This window comes from Aethalodelphis obliquidens, unplaced genomic scaffold (assembly GCF_003676395.1).
Source record: "Aethalodelphis obliquidens isolate GAN/ISIS:26980383/991018 unplaced genomic scaffold, ASM367639v1 scaffold5, whole genome shotgun sequence".
Classification (NCBI taxonomy): domain Eukaryota; kingdom Metazoa; phylum Chordata; class Mammalia; order Artiodactyla; family Delphinidae; genus Aethalodelphis; species Aethalodelphis obliquidens.
The window spans coordinates 58914393-58937115 of NW_020837949.1; the positions used below are offsets into that span (position 1 = coordinate 58914393).

At 36.4% G+C, this 22723-nt stretch overlaps 1 protein-coding gene and 1 long non-coding RNA gene across 3 annotated transcripts in view; one reads left to right on the top strand and one right to left on the bottom strand.

The window, feature by feature from the left end:
- DYNC1I1 (dynein cytoplasmic 1 intermediate chain 1) overlaps positions 1-7762 on the top strand; it is a 345033-nt gene extending 337271 nt beyond the window's left edge. For both annotated transcript variants that reach the window (XM_027102495.1, XM_027102496.1), the window contains one exon: positions 6835-7762. In XM_027102495.1, the coding sequence (XP_026958296.1) occupies positions 6835-6945 (111 nt within the window). In that variant the 3' untranslated portion in view covers positions 6946-7762. The remainder of the gene's footprint in view (positions 1-6834) is intronic.
- On the bottom strand, positions 2131-20628 carry LOC113618395 (uncharacterized). Its single transcript, XR_003431998.1, has 4 exons — positions 20194-20628; positions 15576-15690; positions 4575-4674; positions 2131-2178 (listed from the first exon to the last, which is right to left on the bottom strand). It is a non-coding gene; the product is annotated as an uncharacterized LOC113618395 (long non-coding RNA).
- Positions 20629-22723: the final 2095 nt, after the last annotated feature.

Below are 22723 nucleotides of genomic sequence, written 5' to 3' on the forward strand. Positions count from 1 at the left end.
TCATCCCCATTTTACAATTGAGGCAATGAGAGGTTAAGTGCCTGACCATGGCCAGTAACCAAGATGAAAGCAGGACTTAAGTTTCCTGTCCAAATCTAAGGCTCATTTTACCTCCTCCTTAGGGCCAAATTACTGCTTCACAAACTACCTTTGGCCTTAGTTCCCTTGGCTGTAAATGTATGGTCATATCATATCTATACCTTTGGCCTTAGTTCCCTTGGCTGTAAATGTATGGTCATATCATATCTATAAGAGGCACCTACTCTTAGAGATAAGATTTTGTTATCTCAGGAATCGGCTCCCTGAGTGCTTTTGGCACAAAAATGCTTTATACAGTTAGCAAAAAGTTAGAAAACAATCATCCAATTGCGAAGGGGGGTGGTAAACTGGCGAGTGGTGAACCCTGGGTGAAGCAGTAGAAGAATCTGAGTCACCTCTGACCTAGGATGCGGACGTTGGTGGATGAATCTGAAGGCCCAAAATGTTTCCAGATCCACTTTGACTCAGGACAATACTGGTCAATTTTTTCGGGCCCTTTTTTATGGTAGTCCCTTGATATAACTATGGGCTATTTCCTTCACAGTGCTTCTCAAATGTTTTTTAAATTAATTGAAATTGTTCATCACCATTAGACACTTGTGAATATTCTTCCTATCAGAAATTTAAATTGTTTGAAAATTATTCTAAACTTATTTTCGGGGGGAAAAAAACCCATAGTGATGGTCTAGATTTAGCCTTAATGCCTTGACAGAAACCCGAAGAGAGGCTGCAGCCATGTCATTAACATGCCATTTGCTTCCCTGCTACTCACTTGACACACAACACATACCAGGAAACGTTGCAGTTATCACTGTGAGAAGGTAAATTTTAGGTCACTCTACTCACTTTCTGAATATCAGTAAAGTTTAAAAAAAAAAAAACACCTACGCCAGTATTCACACATTTTGACCTAAGAAAACACCATAATTAATATTTACAGTCATCATATGCCAAAATGATTCATCACTGTATCTTTAGTCCTACCATAGTGCCTGCCATATAGCTGGTACTAAGTCCATGATGACTAAATCAGTATTGAATAGATATATATATGCTAGTTAGAAGGGCATGACAGCAGTCTTTCTCTTAAAGAAACGAGCAGAGTTTTTTAATCCTACTTAATGATTAAGGTAAAATTGGATTAAAAGTCTCCTAGAGAAAGTTTCAGGTGCACTTATGCTCATGAACTTCTTTTCTAGACATTTCTAGTAAGAGAGAACCAGGTGAGAAGAGTCGGGAACTGCCAAGGGTAAGAAGGACACAGTTCTGTCCAAACAGATGCTGTTTACAGCCAAAGATGTAAAATGAAAAGAGTGGTGGTCTTGTGTGTTAGGATACCTGTTTGGTCTTACCTACAAGTAATTCAGATGCCAAAAATTATTACTTTGGGTGTGGAAACAGCCTGTGAATACACATTCAAGCTAAGATTATACTTAAAGTGCTTCCTGATGGTGATATTTAACTCTAAAAATGGGGCAGTGTGCACCTCACCTTCTAACATTATGATGATCTTGGATTGTTTTTATAGTCAGCTAGATGAAAAAGTGTGATAGGAGGAGGTAGACAAATTTAAGTTTCTAGAAGCAATTGTGTTCTCATCCTGTTCTAATCAAGAATTTTGTGTGTGTGAACCAAAACAAGCAAACTTTTCTGTGAAGTTTATGGTATTCTAGAGAGGAAAATGCTTGGCAGAGCAATTTAAAAAAGAAAAAACAAACTTCTAATATTTTCCCAACCTAAATGAAACTTTCACAGATCAAAAAGACAAGATATGTTAGAATACTGTGAAACATTTTTTGAGGGTGCATCTGTATTTTTAAGGACAAATATAGTACTATTATTTCCATCACCATGGAAAAGGTCAAATGTATTGCAGTAGTTCCACAGTAGGGTATATTTTTATCAGAAACTTTTAAATTTGATAAAATTCATTCTTAGATTAACATATAGAAATCTGTTGCATTTCTTTACACTAACAATGAAATATCAGAAGGAGAAAGTAAAAATCCCATTTAAAATAGCATCAAAAATATAAAATACCTACCAGGAATTCCCTGGTGGTCCAGTGGTTAGGACTCTGTGCTTTCACTGCTGAGGGCCTGGGTTCCGTCCCTGGTCAGGGAACTAAGATCCCACAAGCTGTGGGGTGCAGCCAAAAAAAAAAGTATATATATTTATTTATTTATTTTATATATATATAAATATATTTATATAATATAAATATATATATAAAATACCTAGGGATAAACTTAATCGAGGAGGTGAAACACGTATATGCTATATAAAACCTATAAAACACTGATAAAGGAAAGTGATTCAAAGAATGGAAAGATATCCATGCTCTTGAATTAGAATTAATATTGTTAAATGGCCATACTATCCAAAGCAATCTACAGCTTTAATGCAATCCCTATCAAAATACCCATGACATTTTTCACAGAAGTAGAACAAATCCTGAAATGTACATGGAACCACAAAAGACCCAGAATTCTGAGGAAAAAGAACAAAGCAGGAGACATAACCCTTCCAGACTTCAGACTGTACTACAAAGCAACAGTAATCAAAACAGCAATGGTATTGGCACAAAAACAGGCATAGATCAATGGAACAGAATAGAGAGCCTAGAAATAAACTCACACACCTACGGTCAATTAATCTGTGACAAAGGAGCCAAGAATATACAATGGAGAAAAGACAGTCTCTTCAACAAGTGGGGCTGGGAAAGCTGGACAACATGTAAATCAATGAAATTACAATATCCCTCATACCATATACAAAAACTCAAAATGGTTTAAAGAACTAAATATAAGACATGACACCATGAAACTCCTAGAAGAGAGCATAGGCAAAACATCCTCTGACATAAATCATAGCAATATTTTCTTAGATCAGTTCCCCAAGGCAAAAGAAATAAAAGCAAAAATAAACAAATGGGACCAAATCAGACCTAAACTTCTATAACAGCAAAGCACAGCCTATGGAATGGGAGAAAATATTTACAAATGCTGCTACTGACAGGGGGCTAATCCAAAACATACAAACGGCTCATACAACTCAGTATCAAAAAAACTGAACAACCCAATCAAAGAAATGGGTAGAAGACCTAAATAGATATTTCTCCAAAGAGGACATAGAGATGGCCAACAGGCACATGAAAAGATGTTCAAAATCCATAACTATTAGAAAAATGCAAATCAAAACCACAACTTGGTATTATCTCACACTGGTCTGAATGGCCATCATCAAAAAGGCAAAAAATACTAAATGCTGGGAGAGGGTGTAGAGAAAAGGGAACCTTCTTACACTGTTGGTGGGAATGTAAATTAGTGCAGCAACTATGGAAAACAGTATGGAGGTTCCTGAGAAAAAATAAAATTAGAGCTACCATATGATCCAGCAATCCCACACAGCAATCCACATACCCAGCAATCCTGGGTGTGTATCTGGAAAAGATGAAAACTCTTAATTGGAAAAGATACATGTACCCCAATGTTCACTGCAGCACTATTTACAATAGCCAGGACATGGAAGCAACCTAAATGTCCACTGACAGATGAGTGGATAAAGAAAATGTGGTGTAGATACACAGTGGAATATTACTCAGCCATAAAAAATAATGAAATAATGCCATTTGCAGCAATATGGACAGACCTAGACATTATTATACTAAGTGGAGTAAGCCAGAGAAAGATAAATATCATAGTATCACTTATATGTGGAATCTAAAAAATGATACAAATGGATGTAGATACAAAACAAACAGACTGGCATAGAAAACAAACGTACAGTTACCAAAAGGGAAGATGGGGGTGGGAAGAGATATATTAGGAATATGGGATTAACAGACAGAAACTACTATATGTAAAATAGATAAGCAACAGAGATTTACTGAATAGCACAGGGAACTATGTTCAATACTTTGTAGTAATATAAAATAGAAAATAATCTGAAGTATATATAATTGAATCACTTTACTGCACACCTGAAACAATTTTTAACTCAACTATACTTCAATTTTTTTTAAAAACCTCAAAGATTTTACTTACAAAAGCCTTTAGATTTTGTTTTATTAATGGTAAATATTAAAATTACTACTTTGATTTCTTTAACAAATAAAGGAACGAGACTTCCAAAAAATTTGTCTTTGAAAAGTTAGATGTGCAATTTTATATGTCATCAGTGATACTCAGTTCTGTCCCAGACTGTATCTGGACACATATTCAACCCTTAATGTTTCATAATTTTTATTAGAGTTGTTTCTTAAGTCTTGCCGTTACCACTACATGAAACTATGTAAACACATTGACCTGTTTTGTTTTAGTATAGTTTCTATACATTGCTATCAATAAAACATTACATATGGTATCATATAGTAACTTAAATTTGTGCCATTTTAACCAATAATAAGTACAGTGTTACGTTTAGAAGCCAAACCCCTCGAGTATATCACTTTTACTAGTGAGATCTGCTTTTTTTCCCCAATATTTAATGTTACATGAAGTTACGAGGCATTTTAGATTTAACTTGATTCTCACCTTATATGAGAAAAAGTTATGTTTTCAGGATTCGCTTTTGTATCTTCTTGGGCTTTTTGTTTTGTTTTTGTGGTTCTTTCTGGGAGGGCTTGGTCAGGAGCTGGAGAAAAGACAAGAAAGGGTGGACCTATTCTTTCATATAAATACGTTGCCGACCTTTTCCTGCTCATACTTTTTGTTAGCTCTTTGTATAATTTGAGGACTTCATTTCCCCAGTGCAGTATTTTGTAAAATTGAAGAGAAAAATGAACAGTGGAGCATAGGAAAATAACTCAAAGTAGAGAAAATGAACTGAGCAAAGGGGTAACAGTACCATTCAAGACTGTTGTGAACTTGTGTCACTGTCTAAAAAGGAATTTGGATTCATTTCAATAACTAGGGAAGTACTTAACCATCCAGAACTCACTCATACGACTAAATGAGAGTTCTTGTTAGTACTCCGTTTCTCCAAATAAGAAATAACAAAGAAGTACCCAAAAAAAAGTTGTTAAAAGAAAAAAAACTTACTTCTCCCACCTGTATATCATTTCCAGAATTAAATCCTTGAAACATTTAACCTCAGGACAGAGCACTAATTGAAGGACGGTACTTTGTAGGATGATGATGCCACCCTCCAATAAGTTGTCTTGGATAGATCGTATCTGAGGATATCATCAACTGTAATAAAAATTTTAAGTTCTAGGGGCTTACCTGGTGGCACAGTGGTTGGGAATCCACCTGTCAATGCAGGGGACACGGGTTCGAGCCCTGGTCCGGGAGGATCCCACATGCTGCGGAGCAGCTAAGCCCGTGCGCCTCAACTACTGAGCCTGTGCTCTAGAGACTGCGAGCCATAACTACTGAGCCTGCGCCACTGCTGAGGCCTGCGTGCCTGGGGCCCGTGCTCTGCAACGGGAGAAGCCACTGCAACGAGAAGCCCGCGCACCACAATAAAGAGTAGCTCCCGCTCACCACAACTAGAGAAAGCCCGCACACAGCAGCAAAGACCCAATGAAGCCAAAAATAAATAAATAAAATTAAATTTTAAAAAGTCCTAAATGTCTGGCTTGATATAGTAAGAAATTTTTCAGCTGTAAAAGTGATCTCAAAGTTTAGATTTATTTGCTTTTTTATTTTGGAAAATGTATATTGACTGGGATGATTGTGTGTTATTAATGTTTATGGAATATATGGATAGCATGTGTAGCACTAGTATCTGTAGATGGATTACATCATCTTACAGGGTAGTCTTCCAAGAAAATGGCTCTACAGTCGAAACAAATTTTATTACATGAAAACCATTCAGACTTGTACTTGATCCTGCTTCTCATCTTCAAATAATTCTTTTTTATTCCAAACACTTGCATGATACCTTTAGACAATTCATTTTTAGATGCCATGTAGAGAAATCATTATCCTTTAAAACACCTAACAAAAATCCATACATGCAGTTTGTGTCAGGTGGGGTTAATTTTCTCCTTACTGAACTGTGCACAGGAGAAGATATTTTGGGGAAATTTTATAATCCCTCTTTTTGGTGATTCAGTGTAGCATACTGGCTAAGCCTGTAATTACTGGAACCAGATGACATTGGCACTGATATTTGCTGGCTATGCAACCTTGGCAAGATGAGTTAATCTTTCTGTGCCTCAATTTCTCCTTTCGTAAAATGTAAATGCTAATATTATCCTACATAGGATTGCTGTGAGGAATAAGTAGAATACATGTAAAGTACTTAGAGCAGAACTCTTGGTAAATCTTAGTTACTATTATTCATTGGCATCATCATATACGACCTTGCTGGAAAAGCCAAAATGTCATATTATAGTAGTAAAATTTCTTTGAATATGTAAGTTATACTCTTGTCATATATATATTGGCACGTTAGCAACACTTTTTAGAAAAGGATCAATAGCATCGACTTAGGAAGACAATACCACCGTTATTTCAAATTCCTAGTAATGCAGTTTTTGTCATGTTCGCTGTAATTCTGGTCTTCTTACTGCAAGTGCTTTAACCTGGATACTGTATGAACTATATAGTTTACATAAATTTTTAATGTTTTATAAATCCCACGTGCGATTTTGCTTTTGAGAGTGACATTATTCTCTTAAATTACCAGTTTAAGAGCAACGCTTCAGAGATCTGATTCAAGGAAGACTATCTGATTTCCTTACATTCCAAGGGAATCATCTGTTTCAAGAAGAACAATCATGCAGGCTTCAAGGCTTTCAGCATGAAAGATATCTTGTTCACCATTTTCCGTTAATTTGTTTTGCAGCTTGCAGTTCCCCACAATGATGAGTGGACCCGATTTGCCAGGACGCTCGTGGAGATTCGTGCGAACAGAGCTGACAGCGAGGAGGAAGGCACCGTTGAGTTATCTGCCTAGTGGAAATGAGCCGTCCCCACCTTGACCTTCTAGAGCTCAGCATCTGCAGTCATCAAGTCCGCTTGTATTCAGTGTCCATTCAGTATCAGTATTGCCGTGACCGTTTGGGTGCCATGTTGTGCCAGCTTTGCTCCAAGTATTCCAGATGTATACTGACCTGAAATTCGCCAGAGCATTTCTGTCTTTATATTTCTGTCTCAGAAGTGGGGATGGGGAGGTAGGAGCCTTTTTGCGTTGAGTTGTTGCCTTTTAACTACTTAGTAGCTGTATTTAATAGCTGGAAACCTCTGGTTAAATTTGTGCTTACACGCACTTCTGGCATAGTCCTATTAAATCCATATGAAGCCAGATATGATTAGGTGCAGATGTGGTGTCATGCTATGGTACAGGGCCAAAGACTTGAGATGTGGCGTTTTACACGGTGACTCACATTATGAATGGATTTACTAGAAGAACATTGCTGCTCCTTATTTATTGTGGTGTGCTGCATGGAACATATTTATTTGAAAGCATTAAAATAAACGATCCTAGAGCATGTGCATAATGAGAGGACTGCATTGTCTCTCTGTTGCTGTTGAGGTTACATTAAGTTCCAAATAACAATTACAGTATGCCGGTTCCACTGAGGACGTGAAATCTTTAGAGGTTTGTTGCAGTGAATGGAATGAATTTTAATGCCTATTATTTCTAGGTACTTTAACAATATTTCAAATATAGTTGATCATTGATATTTGTCATTCAAGCTAACCCAGTCTGACAAAAGTCTGTGGTTCCTAAATATGACACCAGTATTGCCAATAAAATGTTCCAAACCAGGTCTGCTCTAGTGTGGATAAATCCTTTGCTTGGGAACTGCCTGATTAAAATTCTGCTGTGGCCAGCGGGTAGGGGAGATACATTAGGGCTATGTTAAAGATTGATAATGAATTTATAGGCAGCCAACCTGGCTGGACTTAAACCAAGACTCTGGTTTTATTTTTATGAAGGAACGTGTGTGCTATTTCTGGAAAGCGTTTTCTTGTCTCCTTCGCCAGAGCCACTCTAACCCAAAGACTATTTCAAGTGTTGGGAGTAGGAAGAACAGGTTAAGATGAACAAATACCAACTGTTCCACACATTTCATTATTTTTTAATTTATACCAGAAAATTACATTTATTACTGTTGGACTAGGAAATATGTCTAAACAACTTTATAGGATTTTGTTTTTTCAAAAGGTCATTTCTTGCCTAGAGAGAATGAAAATAAATAGTGGCTGACTCATGAAAAACATTTGAAGACAGTCTTTGGCTTTTTAGGAAGAGAATTTCCATGGTGCTTTGTTGGTAGGGATTCCTTGAGCTATGAGATTTCTTTTAATTTTGAAATAATGATATGCTTTTCTCTAAGTGCTATACAGTGTGTTAATATTGAAACTCTTTAAAAACATTAAATTTTTAAAGCTAAAATATGAATATCTAAAATACGTTTAAAAGCAACCCAATGAGACAAAAGACCTGTACTCTGAAAACTATAAGACACTGATTAAAGAAATCGAAGATGACACAAACAGATGGAGAGATATACCATGTTCTTGGATTGGAAGAATCAGCATTGTCAAAATGACTGTGCTGCCCAAGGCAATCTACAGATTCAGTGCGATCCCTATCAAATTACCAATGGCATTTTTCACAGAAATAGAACAAAAAATTTTTTAATTTGCATGGAGACACAAAGGACCCCCTAATAGTCAAAAATAATCTTGAGAAAGAAAAACGGATCTGGAGGAATTGGGCTCCCTGACTTCACACTATACTACAAAGCTACAGTCATCAAAACAGTATCGTACTGGCATAAAAACAGAAATATAGATCAGTGGAACAGTATAAAAGCCCAGAAATAAATCCATGCACCTATGGTCAATTAGTATTTGACAAAGGAAGCAAGAATATGCAATGAAGAAAAGACAGTGTCTTCAATAAGCAGTGCTGGGAAAACTGGACACCTACATGTAAAAGAATGAAATTAGAACATTCTCTAACAGCATACACAAAAATAAAGTCAAAGTGGATCAAAGACCTAAATGTGAGGCCAGACACTGTAAAACTCTTAGAGGAAAACATAGGCAGAACACTCTTTGATATAAATTGCAGCAACATCTTTTTGGATGCACCTCCTAAAGTAATGGAAAAAAACCCACAAAAATCAACAAATGGGACCTAATTAAACTTAAAAGCTTCTGCACAGCAAAGGAAACCATAAACCAAATGAAAAGACAGCCTACAGACTAGGAGAAAATAGCTGCAAATGACGTGACTGACAAGGAATTAGTCTCCAGAATTTACAAACAGCTCATGCAGCTCTATGTCAAAAGAACAACCCAATCAAAAAACGGGCAGAAGATCTAAACAGATATTTCTCCAAAGAAGACACACAGATGGTCTAAAAACACATGAGGGACTTCCCTGGTGGTCCAGTGGTAAAGAATCCACCTTCCAATGCAGGGGATGTGGGTTTGACCCCTGCTCAGGTAACTAAGATCCCATGTGCTGTGGGGCAACTAAGCCTGCACGCCGCAACTACTGAGCCTGTGCGCTCTGGAACCCGCATGCCACAACTAGAGAGAAGCCCAGACACCACAACGAAGAGCCTGCCTGCCTCAATGACAGATCCCACATGCCGCAATGAAGATCCCACGTGCTGTAACTAAGACCCAACGCAGCCAAAAAAAAAAAAAAAAGCAAACAAAAAAACAAATGGCTAATCTTAAAAAAGGAAAAGCACCTGAAAAATGCTCAACATTAATTATTAGAGAAATGCAAATCAAAACTACAGTGAAGTATCACCTCACAGCAGTCAGAATGGCCATCATCAAAAAGTCTACAAACAATAAATGCTGGAAAGGGTGTTGAGAAAAGGGAACCCTCCTACACTGTTGGTGGGAATGTAAACTGGTACAACCATTATGGAGTACAGTATGGAGGTTCTTTAAAAAAGTAAAAATAGAGCTACCATATGATCCAGCAATCCCACACCTGGGCCTATATCCAGAGAAAAACATGGTTCGAAAAGATACCTGCACCCCGATGTTCGTTGCAGTACTATTTACAATAGCCAGGATATGGAAGCAACCTAAATGTCCATCGATGGACATTTAGAGAAATAGAAATAGGTAAAGAGAGAAATAAAGAAGATGTGGTACAAATACACAGTGGAATATTACTCAGCCATTAAAAAGAATGAAATAATGCCATTTGCAGCAACATGGATGGACCTAGAGATTGTCATACTGAGTGAAGTCAGACAGAGAAAGACAAATATATCGCTTTTATAGTGGAATCTAAGAAAAAGGTATAAATGAACCTATTTACAAAACAGAAATAGAGTCACAGATGTAGAAAACAAACTTATGGTTACCACAGGGTAAGATGGTGGGAGAGCTAGATTGAGATTGACATATACACACAACTGTATAAAACAGAGAACTAATAAGGACCTACTGTATAGCACAGGGAACTCTACTCAATACTCTATAATGACCTATATGGAAATAGAATCTAAAAAAGAGTGGGTATATGTATAAGTGATTCACTTTGCTGTACACCTGAAACAACATTGTAAATCAACTATACTCCAATTAAAAAAAAAAAAGAGCTACCATATCATCCTGCAATCCCCTCCTGGGCATATCTCCAGAGAAAACCATAATCCCAAAAGGTAGATGCACCTCAATGTTCATTGCAGCACTATTTACAATAGCCAAGACATGGAAGCAACCTAAATGTCCATTCACAGAGGAATGGATAAAGAAGATATGGTACATATATACAATGGAATATTACTCAGCCACAAAAAAGAATGAAATAATGCCATTTGCAGCAACATGGATGGACCTAGAGATTATCATATTAAGTGAAGTAAGTCAGAGAAAGACAAATATCATATTGTATCTCTCATATGTGGAATCTAATTTTTTTTAAAATAATACAAATGAATTTATTTACAAAACAGAAACAGACTTATGGTTATTAAAGGGGAAACGTGGTGGGGAAGGGATAAATCAGGAGCATGGGATGAACAGACACACACTACTACATATAAGAATAGATAACCAACAAGGACCTAATGTACAGCACAGGGAGCTCTACTCAATATTCTGGGATAACGTATATGAGAAAAGAATCTAAAAAAGAATGAATATATGTATATGTATAACTGAATCACTTTGCTGTACAGCAGAAACTAATACAACATTGTAAATCAACTATACTCTAGTAAAATTTTTTTAAAAAGCAATCCAATGAAAAGTACTGGGGAAAAAATTTTCTCAAACATATGCTAAAGAACCTTAGAACAAATCAATAAGCCATGAGCTGTTATAGACCAAAGTCTGAATGATTCCGTGAGTGAGGACTATGAAAAGTGCTAAGGCCAGTCACTTGTAATAGGTACATGAAGAATTATAAGAGCTTGTGTATGGGTATATCCCACCATGGTAGCTAGTCTCCAAGACAGTCTCCCACTTCTTGTGTGGTGTTTCCCCATCATGAACCTGGGATGACCTTGTGTAATGATAGAATATGTGGGAAGTGATACTATGTGGGGTTCAGGACAAGGTTATATGGAGACATAGCTTCCTTCTGGGTCTCTTGGCACACTCACTCTTAATTCCCCAAGCCATTGTGTAAGAAGGGCAACTACCCTAAGACCTCTAGGCTGTACAAAGGCCTAAGCTCATCACAGAGTGGCCATGTGAATATAGAGAAAGATACCCAGGCAGCCCACAGCCATTCAGGTTCTCCCAGCTGATGTCCCAGATGGAATGTGGTAGCCATGACAATTTGCCTCTAAGATCTCGTTGCAAAGAACATAATTGACTGACAGCTCCAGCTGCTTTGCTCTAAAATCCACCAGCATGTTTGACCAATGTCATGCTTGTCAGCCAAGCCTGAGCATACCAGGGATAGTAAGGCAGGCCTGTTCCTGGGAGATGTAAGAGTTCTCCGAGGAGAACTCAAAGGAGTTCTCAAGGACTCCCTGCCAGCATTGCTAAAACTTTCTCGGAACTGTACTTCAGTCTAAGACTAATCTTTGCTTTCCCTTCCCTCCTTTCCTTTCCTCCCTCCCTTCTTTCCCTCTCACCTTCTTCAGGTCAGATTGACACCACTCTCTGATGGCTCTCCCAGCATAACCTGGCTGGGGACATGTGACCTATTAAGGAGTAAAGAGACTAGACACCAAAAGAGTTACAAGAATTAGCACGTGCCATTAGGGGCCAGGATATGGTCTAACTTAGGCAATGTTCCATGTACACCTGAAAAAATGTGCATTCTTTGTATGTTGGGTATGTGGTTCTAAAAATGTCAAATAGATTAAACTGGCTGAGAGTATTGTTTTCAATCTTCTATAATCTTACTGTTTTCTATGTATTCTACAAGTGACCAAGAAGGAGATATTAAAATATCCACTTATGGTTTTGAATTTGCCTACTTGTTCTTTAGTTCTCTCCATTTTTATTTTTGCATTTTGAAGCTGTTACTAGGTACATACATATTAAGTTTATTATATCTTCTTAATAAACTGACCCTTTTATTATTATGAAATTTCCCTCTAGTGTTTCATTTCAGCCCGAAGGGCACCCTTTAGCATTTGTTGTAGGGGAGGTCTGCTAGGATAAACTTTCAGCTTTTACTTATCTGGGAAAGTCTTAATTTCTCCTTTATCTCTGAAGAATAATCTTGTCAGAAGTTGAATTTTTCATTGACAATTTTTTTTTTTTCCTCAGCAGTTTGAGTATCTCATCCCACTGCCTTTTGGTCTCTATGTTTCCAGATAAAGTGAGTTGCTTCTTTCTTGTAACTTTTTTTTTTTTTTTTTTTTTTTGTGGTACACGGGCCTCTCACTGTTGTGGCCTCTCTCGTTGCGGAGCACAGGCTCCGGACGCGCAGGCTCAGCGGCCATGGCTCACGGGCCCAGCCACTCCATGGCATGTGGGATCTTCTCGGGGCACGAACCCGTGTCCCCTGCATTGGCAGGCGGACTCTCAACCACTGCGCCACCAGGGAAGCCCTTTCTTGTAACTTTTAAGATTCCTTCATCAGCTTTGGATTTTGACAGTTTGATTATGATGTGTTTAGGTGTGGATCTCTGAGTTTTTCCTACTTGGATTTCATGGAATTTCTTGAATGGATAAATTAATGTTTTTCATCAAATTTGGGAAAATTTTAGCCATTATTTCTTCAAGCATTCTTTTTACTCTTTCTCTGTCTCCTCCTTCTAGAACTTCCATTGTGTGTATGTTGGCATGCATGATGGTGTCCCACAGGTCTCTTAAATTTTCTATCTTTTTTCTTTTTGTTTTTTGGACTGCATACTTTCAATTGATTCTTCATGTTTTCCTCTGCCTATTCAAATCTGCTATTGAGCTCCCTATTGAAATTTTCATTTCATTTACTGTGCTTTTTGACTCCAAAATGTCTACATGGCTTCTTTTTATAGTATCTATCTATTGATATTTTCTATTTTGTGAGACATCATTTTCATACTTTCCTTTGTTCTTTTTTTAAAAATTTTTAATTAATTATTATCATTATTTTTTAAATATTTATTTATTTGGCATCGGGTCTTAGTTGTGGCACATGGGATCTTCACTGCGGCATGCGAGATCTTTCGTTGTGGTGCACGGGCTTCTCTCTAGTTGTGGCGCACAGGCTCCAGAGCATGCGGGCTCAGTAGTTGCGGCATGTAGGCTTAGTTGCCCCGCAGCATGTGGGATCTTAGTTCCCCAACCACGGATCGAACCCGCGTCCCCTGCATTGGAAAGAGGATTCTTAACCACTGGACGACCAGGGAAGTCCCCTCCTTTCATTCTTTAGACATGGTTTCCTTTAATTCATTGAGTATATTTATAATAGCTGATTTAAAGTCTTTGTCTAGAAAAATCCAATATCTGGGCTTTCTCAGGCAGTTTCTATTGACTTTTTTCCATTGTATATGCCATACTTTGTTATTTTTTTGCATGTGTACTTTTTTGTTGTTGAAAACTTAATATTGTAATATATCCAGTAATTATAATACTGTAATGTGCAACTCTGGAAATCAGATTTTTTCCCTCCACAGGATTTGTTGTTGCTGCTTATTGTAATTGTTGTTTATTTACCAAATTTTCTGAACTAATTCTGTGCAGTCTGTATTCTGTGTATGTGCAGCCTCTGAAGTCTCTGTTAATTTAATGTTTAGCTAATGATTGGCTCCTTACATGCCTGGAGCCAAAAAACTCTTCTAGTCTATGGCAAAGGACTCTGTATGTCTCTCTGTTGAGGTGCATCGTCACCTATCAGCCAGGCAGTTTACAACTCTGCATTGGCCTTCACTTCCGGTTTCTACAGAGCCTCAATGTCAACAGGAGGTGAGATCTTAGGGCCTTCTTAGGACTTTCCTGAGCACGTGCACAGTTCTGAGTATGTGTGTGTGTGTGTGTTTGTCCACATTCCCAGGGGTATGTCAGAGCTATTCATAGCCCTCAAAGATCTCATTCCCTAGCCTGTCCTCTCAAGTTTTTTGTTAGTCTATTGATTGTCTTAACTGTTATTTATTACCTCAGCCAGCAGCAACTAGGATATCAGCCTGTGAATGTTTTGGACAAATACCCCCACATCAGGAAGCAGCCTTAGTACTACACCAGTTCCAAGTTAGGTGCAATAAAGACATGTATTTTGTCTACCAGGGAGGAACCAGACAGGTCAGAACAAATAATTAGAATCCTTTGTGAATGAAGTACTTTCTGCTTCCTGTCGTACTGGGAATGTGAGCTGTTATTTTTCAGAGCTGTTGCTGGACTACAGAGGGGGGATGGGACTAGAGTAAGTTAAAATGACACAAAGTTCATGATTCTTTCAGAGAATCCGGGTTGTTCTTCAGTCAGTGTTCCCTTAGTTGATGCAAGTCTTTGGTTAATTTCCAGAGTTCAAGAACAAGAGTTGATTTTGACTTTCAGCCCGTTTTTTATTGCTTTTATGGAAGGGCAGAATTTGGAGTTTTTTAGTTTGCCATTTTGGCTGATGTCATTCCCACCCTTTTATTTTTAATCTTTTTAAGTCTATATATTTGAAGTGCGTTTCTTGTAAACAGCTTAAAGTTGGGTCCTTCTTTCTTTTTATTTTTTAAATACAGTCTAATAGTCTCTGCCTTTTAATTGGAGGATTTAGTCCATGTACAATTAATGTAATTTTTGGCATGGTTTTTTATTTTGTATTAGTAATTGTTTTTTATTATTTATTTTTTTTAGTAAATGTTTTTTATTGATCCCATTCATTCTTTGTTCTTCTATTCTTCCCCTCTGCCTTCTTTTTGATGGTCCAAGTAATTCTTAGTATTGCATTACAGTTCATCTATTGACCTTTATTCTTTTTAGTGGTTTCACAAGAATGCAGTATGCATGTTTAACTACTAACAGACTACCTTCAAATGATGTAACAGAATAATACATTTACCTTCTCTCTGTCCTTTGTTCCTGTGTTGTCATGTATTTTACTTCTGTATTTTCTATAAATCCCACAATACACTATTATTTTTGCTTCAGTGAATAGTGTTTTATGAATTAAAAGTATTTATAAAATAAAGATAATTCTAAAAGGTTTTAAAAACTACTTACTTTCACATTTTTCTTTTCTGGTTCTCTTCATTTCTTTCTGGAGATCTGGGCTTTCCATTTCATGTTATCTCTCTTCAACCAATGAAATTCTTTTGGCATATCCAGTAGTAAGATTCTGCAAGAGAATAATTTCAGTTTTTGTGTGTCTAAATATGTCTTTATTTTGCCTTTATTTATGAAGGTTTTTTTTTTTTGGATATAGAATTCCAATTTGACAGTGCTTTCTTCATTAAGAATGTTTTCTAAAATCTTGACTCATCTAAAATATTTTTGCCTAATCCAAGGCAAAAATAGAACTTTTTGACAGATAAGATAAAGATTTTCTCTTATGTTTTCTTATGAAATATTTATAGTTTAAACTCATATTTATGTGTATGATGCATCTTTAATTAATTTTGTGTATGGTGTGGTTGTGGGCTAAGGTTAATTTTTATCATATGCATAGTTAATTTTCCAGCAACATTTGTAGAAAAGACTATTATTTCCCCATTTTTTAAATATTTAAAATGTTATTTTCAGATACTGTTGGTACTATATAGAAATACAGTGGATTTTTATATACTGACTTTGTATCTTGTGGTGTTGCTAAATTCATTTACTACTTCTAATTAATGTTATGTAGATTTCTTAAAATTCTCTTCATATGCAGTTGAATACTGTTCTACTTCTTTTTCCCCAGTGTATTTATTTATTTATTTCTTATCATGTTGCACTGCCTAGGGCATTGAATCATTCACGTAAAGTATCATATTAGCTATAGCTTTTTTTTTTGTAGATGCCCTTTATCAGATTACATTTCTTTTTATTTCTGGCTTGTGAGTTTTTTTTTTTTAAATGGGTGTTGAATTTTTCCAAATTCTTTTTCTGAATCTAATTTAAATCATGATTTTTCTTTTTAATCAGTATAGTATATATTTTTTTAGTGTTATACCTAACTTATATTCTGGTGATGAACCCTATTTGGTCATAAGGGATTGTCCCTTTTATGTGCATCTAGGCTTGGATTTTTCTTTGGGACAAGAGTTTTTAACTAAGAATTTGATTATTGAAATAGAGTTAGTAACAGTATCTCTTTTTCAGTGACTTTGCTAGTATATATCTTTCAAGAAATCTGTTTCATCTATGTAGTTTAATTTATTGGCATAAATTTGTTCATAGCATTCCCTTTTAATCACATTAGTTGTTATTTTTGTTGTTGTTATTTTGTTTTTGTCTTTTTCTGATCAGTCTTATTAGTGGTTTCTAAATTTGGGGATTTTTTTAAAGAAACATTTTCATCTTACTGTTTTTTTCTATTGTTTTCCTGTCTTCTATCTCATTGATTTCTGCTTTTTATTATCTTCTGCATCTTTGGGGTTTAATTTGCTCTTCTTTTTCTTGCTTTAAGGTGGAAAATGAGATAATTGTTTGAGACCTCTCATCTTTTCTAATGTAAGCACTTAATAGTATATATTTCCCTCTAAGCACTGTTTTAAATGCATTGTAAAATATTTTTTTCATTGTAAAATTTTTGATATGTTATATTCTTTTCATTTAGTTTAAAATATTTCCTAATTATCCTCGTGATTTCTTCGTAGACTCAAGTGTTGTTTGGACCTATATATTTTTCAGATATATGGGGAATTTCCAAGTATCTTTTTTTTTAATTAATTAATTTTTATTTTGGGCTGCGATGAGTCTTTGTTGCTGTGCGCGGGCTCTTCTCTAGTTGCAGCAAACGGGGGCTACTCTTCGTTGTGGTGCACAGGCTTCTCATTGCGGTGGCTTCTCTTGTTGCAGAGCACAGGCTCTAGGCATGCGGGCTTCAGTAGTTGTGGCTCGTGGGCTCTAGAGCACAGGCTCAGTAGTTGTGGCGCACAGGCTTAGTTGCTCCGCGACATGTGGGATCTTCCCGGACCAGGGATCAAATCCGTGTCCCCTGCATTGGCAAGTGGATTCTTAACTACTGCGCCACCAGGGAAGCCCCTCCAAGTATCTTTTAGTTATTCCTTTCCAGTTTGATTCTGTCATGGCCAGAGAAGGTTATGTGTGTGATTTCAATCCTCTTAAGTTTATTGAAACTTGTTTTATGGCCCAGATTATAGTTAATCTTGGTAAAATTTATCGTGTACTTAAGAAGAATGTGTATTCTGCTGATGTTGAGTGGAGTGTTCTATAAATATGAATAAGGTCAATTATTTGATAAATTTGTTCAGGTTTTCTATATACTGTAGATTTTCTACCTGTTATATCAAGAGGAGTGTGTTGAAATTTGGAAGTAAAATTGTGTTTCTTCTATTCTTTAATTTTGTTAGTTTTTGTTTCATGTATCTGAAGCACTGTTATTAGGTACATATACATTTAGGATTTTGTGTCTCTGTAATAAATTGACATCTTTATCGGTATGAAATATTCTTCTTTATCCCTACTACTAGTTCTCTTCCTAAAATATACTTTGGCTGATATCAACATAGCATACTCTAGCTTTTTTGAAATCTGTGATTACATGACATATCTTTTTCTGTCAAGTTACTTCCCATCTATCTGTGTTTTTATATTTAAAGTGAGTTTCTTTAGATAGCATATAGGTGGGCCTTGCTTTTTTTTCCCCCTCAAATCTGATCTCTACCTTTTAATTGGAGTGATTAGGCCATTTGCAGTTAATGTAATTATGAATATGGTTAGGTTTAAATCTACCATCTTGCTCTTTTTTATTTACTCCATCTGTTTTTTTATTTATTTTTTCTTCTTTTCCTGTCTTCTTTCGGATTTTTCTTTTTTTAAGGTTTCCACTAATGTCTTATTAACTAAATCTGTTTGGTTTTCATCTTCTAGTGTGCTCTGGGGTTTATAACATACATCTTTTACTTACTACACTTTACCTTCAGATAATAGTATACTACTTCATGTATAGTAGTAGTAGAACTTTTTGACAGTGTATTTTCATTTTCCTTTCTTCTTTTTACATTTTACTTCTTTGTACATTTTACTGCTATGTATGCTATAAAACTCACAATACATCATTATTGATTTTGCTTTAAAGACTTAATTATCTTTTAAAGGAATTAAAAATTAAAAAGTTAATTATCCATTTATTTTCAATTCTGGAACTCTACATTTATTTGTATAGATCTAAATTTCCACCTGATATCACTTTGGTTCTGCCTGATGACCTATCATTAACATCTCCTTTAGTGCAATTCTAGCTGCCCGGTGAATTCTCTTACTTGTTATCTACCTTATTTTGCCTTTGTTTTCAAAAGATATTTTCACTGGGTGTAGATTTATTGGTTGGCCTTGTTTTTTAAATACCTTAAAGATGTTACTCTGGCTTTCTGTCTTAAATAGTTCCCAAGTAGAAATCTTCTCTTATTATCATCCTTCCTTGTAGGTTATGGGATGTTTTCCTCTGGCAACTTTTAAGATTTTCTATTTATCATTTGTTTTCACCATCTTCATCATGATATACATTTCTGTTGGTTGATTTTTTTCACTTTTTTATGGTTTATATTTTCCTTATTACGATAGGTGAGTTTTTAAGTAAATTTGTTATAGTGGGTTGTGGGCTTTTTTTGTTATATTGTTTGAATTAGTATCAAATTGTGTTCTGACAAGCAGTTAAATTACTTGGAATCAGATCTTTGTGAGGTCTGCTTTTAAGCTTTGTTAAGGGCAGAGCCGCCTTCATCATAGTTCTTATTTAGTGCTATTCATAATATGACATTTTTCTGTGGATTCTACCTGATGTTGTATGTATTATGGAGGAATTTCTACTCCTGCTGGTGGGAACACAAACTCTTTCTTCTCTGTGAACTCCAGAATTTTTCTGCTTCTTCCTTTCCAGTGGTTCTTTCCCAAGTTTGCTATCGTTTCCTCCCACAAATGCACAGATCAGTACTCAAAGATTGGGGAACTCTCTGCAAAACTCCAGAGCTCTCAGAGCAGCTCCCTCCTGTTTGGTAGTTTGTCTTAAAATTCTAGCTATCTTGGCCCCCTGATTTCTGAGCTCCAGCTTTTCAATTCGGGGAGACGGCTGGGCCCTGTCTTGGTTCCCCTTCTCTGCACAGTGTCTGGAACCTGCGCCCAGGCAGTAAGCTGGTGCAATGGTAGGTCTCATCTTGTGTGTTTCCTTTCCCACCTCAGAGTTCACAGTCCTATTTTGCCTCAGTCCTATTTAACGTTTTAAAACTACTGTGTCATATGTTTCACCCAGTTTTCTAGTTTTCCCTACTATTCCATCATGGCCAGAAGCAGAAATCTCCCAAAGGTATAATTTTTAAGGTAGAAAAAAGTAAACTAGAGTTTACTGTCTATAGAGGTTAAAGCATTTATTTAATAATTACTTCAGGGCCCTGAAAATAATGATTATTTTGAAATTTATTGTTAGACAGCTTTGATAAAAGATAGTGGTTATCCTTTATAACCAACTCATGTCAAATGCCATTATAATTTGTAATAACTTAGCCAGATATGTGTGGTGTTAGAAGGGTTAGTTATTAAGCCAATCAAGACACTTTCTAAATGGAGTAAAAGGAAAAAATGCCACACTTAATTTCAAGTCCCAGAAAAGGACGGAAATGATGGTTTCTCTACTTTCACTCTCAGACAAACTATTTAAAAAAAGAAAGAAGTCACTTACTTTATAAGTAGTGGTCACAGGTAACTTGAAGTTCTAGGTCAAGTGTGAACTGCTTCTTTAGTTCAGAAGGTGATGCATACACTGCATAGTGAGGCTGGACAAAGGCTGAGACCGAAAGTGTGGAGAAATCTCTGCTTTCACTGTAATAAAATTCAACAAACATGGGCAATCGCTTCACTTCTGTCTTCAGAAGAAAAAAGAATGCCTGTTTCAATTTCCGCTATCCCCAATCTTTCTTATTTCTTATGTTACTCTAACAGAGTGTAAGCTTTTTATAACACTGGAGCTGGCCCAAATGAAGAGGTCATCAGAAAAAAAGCAGCCTCTTACATGGAGTGGCTAATTCTCCATAAATTCTCAAACTGATAAAGCATATCTGTATACTTAGAACTTACATAGGTAAATTCTGCTTCAAAACAGAAATTCACATTTTGAAATATATCAGTCTTTTGAAAAAGGAATATGACATTTTAATACACATATACATATATATACACACACATGTATATGTATTTGTTTTTATATATATGTATTTATATGTGTATGTGTATATTTTTTATATATATATATATATATTTTTTATCCCTTTTGTCCAGGAAAAAAAATGCTATACATTTTTGGTGTGGGTTAGTCAGTAATTTGCTTTCATTTATTTAAGAATGGGTGAGGGGGCAGCAAAACGCAGTGGTAGATATCCGCCTTTAACTTTAGGGATAACAGGTAACTTGTTGGGAATAGAGTAAGGCTTTTCCACCATTAGGCGTGATGGATATTTTATGTCCAAAAGTAATTCCCAGCAAATCCCACATTCTGTAAACTGTCTCCATTCCCTCCAGACACACTTTGAAGCCAAGTACTCATAGATATTTACTTTTAAGTTGGTTTTCCATTATTTCCAACTTTTGTTGAAGAACGTCATTTTCTAATTATAGTAGAGATTTTTAAGATGGTCCAATTCAGTTCACGTCATATCACATTGCACTGTAACAGTTTGTAAATTTATCTCTGCTTTTTCCACGTTACCTTCCAATTTTAAACCGGTGGGGCAAATACTTCAAGTTTACCTTAATTCTCTCTTTACTGACTTTAATAGGCTGTAAAATAGTTTAAGATGAACCTCAAAAGGCTTGTCAGGATTCACCAGGTCCTCAGGCTGTGGAATTCTCTGATAGCAAATGCACTTACAATGGTAAATAATCTGAGATCACCCTTCCCTTCTACTCTAAGCTAGGAATGATACATCTGATACTGAGAACCAGGGGACAATAAGAAATTCTGGGCATAGACCATCATAAAAACTTCCTGTACTGAGTTTTGTTGAGAAATCCTCATATGGAACAGGGCTTGGGGGGCCATCAGACCTGGATTCAAATCTTAGCATTCTTATTTGCTAGCTGAGACCATGAGCAAGATACTTAACGTCTCTTGAGTCTTGGTTTCCTCATTTGTGACACAGGGAAAAGAATAGTACCTACTTCAAGGGACGTGTGAAGGATTTAATGAGAGCATGCCTGGCATGTAATACTCATATTTAGTGAGTTCTTCCTGGCCAAAGAACTCCGGGGCGGGGGGTGGGGGGGGCACAGGATTACTTGTCCCCTTCTCATTTGAAAGCAGCCCAATAAGACACCAGAGCAAGAGCTTGGCTAAGTAGCAAAGGATGGGGGAGGGGGTGATGGGAGGTAAGGAGCATGTTATAATCAGTCTTCTTTCATTAAGTTGTGTTTCCCTTTCTCCATTCTGTAGGACAGACAGATAGCATATACAGCGTGCTTGCCCAAGTCTGCTCCGAGAGCTTAGTCCATTTTTAAATCCCCTTAAGAACTGCTCACAGCAAAATCAAGCATCTTCCAAAGGGGCAGGAGCCCTGTCCAATGGAATCAACTCAGCAGTGGGCACTGGAGCCCTGGTGGCCAGACCAGTGTGCAAGGGGTGTGTCTGGGCCCTCGAAGGAGCAAACCTCAGACAGGCACAATTAGTGTGTCTTCTTAACTCTCCTTCTAAAGTTATTCGAGGGGACTGTGGTTTTGCCTTGAGCAAACCCCCCTTAACAGCCGGGAATCTAAAAACAAACAACATTATTTTATTAGGTTACCCCAGCAGATGAAAGCAGAGTGTTCCATTTGGACTTTTTGGAGTCAATTAATGCATTAGCTAAAAACAAACCCTTCCGAAAGAGAGTTCCCGTTGTCCTCGGCAGCTTCTAAAGGGAAGCGCGCCACCGTGCTCCTAAGGACACAAACGTCAAGACAACGAAGAACAGAGAATGAGTTCTAAATAATTAACACTTATTGATAAAAACTGTTTTAATGATATAGCTCAACCCTAATGTAACAATAATCTCAAAGGATATGATTTTTTAACTCTTTATTTTTAACCATGACCAGGAAATTTAAATATCATATAGTTTATATGAAAGTTCCTGACTCAAAGTAACCAACTAATTAAGACCAATTTAAATAAATAGTTGTAGTTGCTCTAATAAAAGAAGTACTTATGACTTCTAAAGTAACTGAACAATACATAAGAC